Source organism: Podarcis vaucheri, assembly GCF_965113315.1.
Source record: "Podarcis vaucheri genome assembly, chromosome: 2".
Lineage (NCBI taxonomy): Eukaryota > Metazoa > Chordata > Lepidosauria > Squamata > Lacertidae > Podarcis > Podarcis vaucheri.
Genome location: NC_138760.1, coordinates 66,177,166 through 66,179,528, shown reverse-complemented (window position 1 = coordinate 66,179,528; position 2,363 = coordinate 66,177,166). Strand labels below are relative to the sequence as shown.

Below are 2,363 nucleotides of genomic sequence, written 5' to 3'. Positions count from 1 at the left end.
GGAGAAACTGCATACAAAAAGGAGTTTTGGAAATGTATCTATATATAGCCTTTTATATGCTAATGTTAGAGGCTTTTAAGCAAAGGCAGGGGGAGAAAAACCTGGGTGCATAGTACTAAAACAGAATGTAGCTGTTGCAACATTAAGGTAGGAAGATGAGAATCATTGGGATATAGGTATCCTTTTATATACAGAAAGAACAGGTAAGGCCATGTTGGGGTAGTGTTAATTAGAATGTCAAAAAGCAGAATAGATCATAAGTCACATTATGTAAATATGAATTTGATTGCAGCACTGATGCAATGCCCCTCCCCTGACCAAAAGCGATGGAGAATGAAATCAGATAAAGGAGAAAGTGTAAAAACCAATGGCTACAATTACCCTCACATGGACTACATTCAAAATTGCAACACATAACATGTCTAGATGTAATAGATGGCTGTCCTTGAACATGGAATTGACTAGGAGGGAAGAGACCTTGGACTTGAATGGAAAGAGGTATCCACAATTGGCTGAGAGATGGGAGTTTTGTTGAATCAATTGGATAACAGTGAACATAGTGCTATAAAATTCAACATATATATTAATGGTAAGTTGCCTGTAAAGAGGAAATTTTCTTTTTTTAATACACACACACACACACACACACACACACACACACATTAGAGGATCAGTTTTAAAGAACTGAAATGCCTCCAGGACAAAATGTGAAGGATTTTTAAATCTACAAGTAAAATAAAAAAGAGAGAATAAGAGATTTACCAGTAAAAACCTTGGTCTGGATGGCATATACCTGAAAGCTCTTAAAGAACTTAAGTATGCAAAATTCTGACCTTATGAGAGGCTGGAATTGGGAAGACAAAAAACATACCACTATTTGAAAAAGGGAATCAGGAAATAAGAGAGTATTCAGCCTAGTATTGGGTAAACTGATACGAAGCATTACCATATCCACAACCATTAAAATAAAAGTTGCTCAAGAAAATGTAGTTTCTGCAAAGTGAAGTTCTCAGTCATCAAGCTTTCAGATTTATTTTTTTGCTTGTCAGCAAGAATGTAGACAGGAAGATTCAGAAGACATTGTGGGCAGGATCCAGATTGGAAGTAAACTCAAAACAGAAGAGAGAAAGAATTCTTTGTCTATTTAACTTACAGCATTCATTTCCACAAGTATTTCAGCAATTTACAATGCAATCCTCTGCATGTCTACTCAGAAGTAAGTGTCATCAAGTTCAATAAGACTTACTTCTAGGTAAGTGCGTATTGGACTGCAGTTTTGGATCTTTTTAAAAGCCAGATTTTTTGCACAGATTCAGTGTTTTACAAAGCAAAAGAGGCTTTGACAAAGGGTGACAAATTTAATTAGGATACTGAAATTTAAAAAATTAACATGCTTTAGATTTTAAACCACATTATTTTGCTGAAACATTTAATAAAACTAAGTAAAATACTTTTTTAAAAAAACACAAAACAAGACTATTTGCCATGCTACTCTCGTGTATCCAGTAACTCTCCGCTTACCACTTATTTCCAACTCCGCCCAGTGTGACTTTTTTCCATTAGCTGCTTCCTCTGAGGACATAATTGTGTACATCCTCCGTGGGTCAGGTGGATCGTACTTCTCTTTGGGCATTCCTGTCAGAAATAACAGAACAACATGTGGCTCCAGGAAACACTGCCAAAACAAAATTCTTAAAAGAAGCACCTCCCTTCTTATAGACTAGAATACTAGAATAATGCCAATCATTGATGAAGGCAATAATTACTATTACAGTGGTATCTCGGTTTAAGAACAGCCCTGTTTACAAACTATTTGGTTTACAAACTCCGCAAAACCGGAAGTAGTGTCCAAGTTGTGAACTTTACCTTGGTCTAAGAACGGAAGGCGAATGGTGGAAGGGCACCGGCGGTGAGAGGCCTCATTAGGGAAAGCGTACCTCAGTTTAATAACGAACTTCTGGAACAGATTAAGTTCGTAAACCGAGGTACCACTGTACAAGAAAAAGTGGCAACTTCATTCCTATGCTAATGTCATAACATCCATACATTTGATGGCTTGTAAAAACTCAAGTCACTTAAGTGTGCTTAAAAAAAATGAAGTTGGCTTGATGTGAGTAACTCCAAAACCTCCTGAACTTTGCATGGCTGGACTGTAGCCTACTGTTCCAAGACTAGAGTTGCACCTGTTGCGCCACCCAATTTTGTCACACCCATTTTGCCCCTGTCCCCAAGCACTACTAGCATAAGGCTAAGCATGAAGGAACGAGGCACTCAGGCTGAAAAGGTTCCCCACCCCTGTATGAGCCCAAGGTTCACTGCTACATATTCCCAATCCTCCAAACCATGGTTTGAGCATTCCCTGA

The 2,363-nt window shown here is 38.0% G+C and overlaps 1 protein-coding gene across 1 annotated transcript in view; it reads right to left on the bottom strand.

Moving 5' to 3' along the window:
- Nucleotides 1-1,635, bottom strand: part of CNOT6 (CCR4-NOT transcription complex subunit 6) — a 17,892-nt gene extending 16,257 nt beyond the window's left edge. The window contains exon 1 of the mRNA XM_082211644.1: nt 1,468-1,635. Within this exon, the coding sequence (XP_082067770.1) occupies nt 1,468-1,633 (166 nt within the window). The 5' untranslated portion in view covers nt 1,634-1,635. The remainder of the gene's footprint in view (nt 1-1,467) is intronic.
- Between the last annotated feature and the right edge of the window lie 728 nt (nt 1,636-2,363).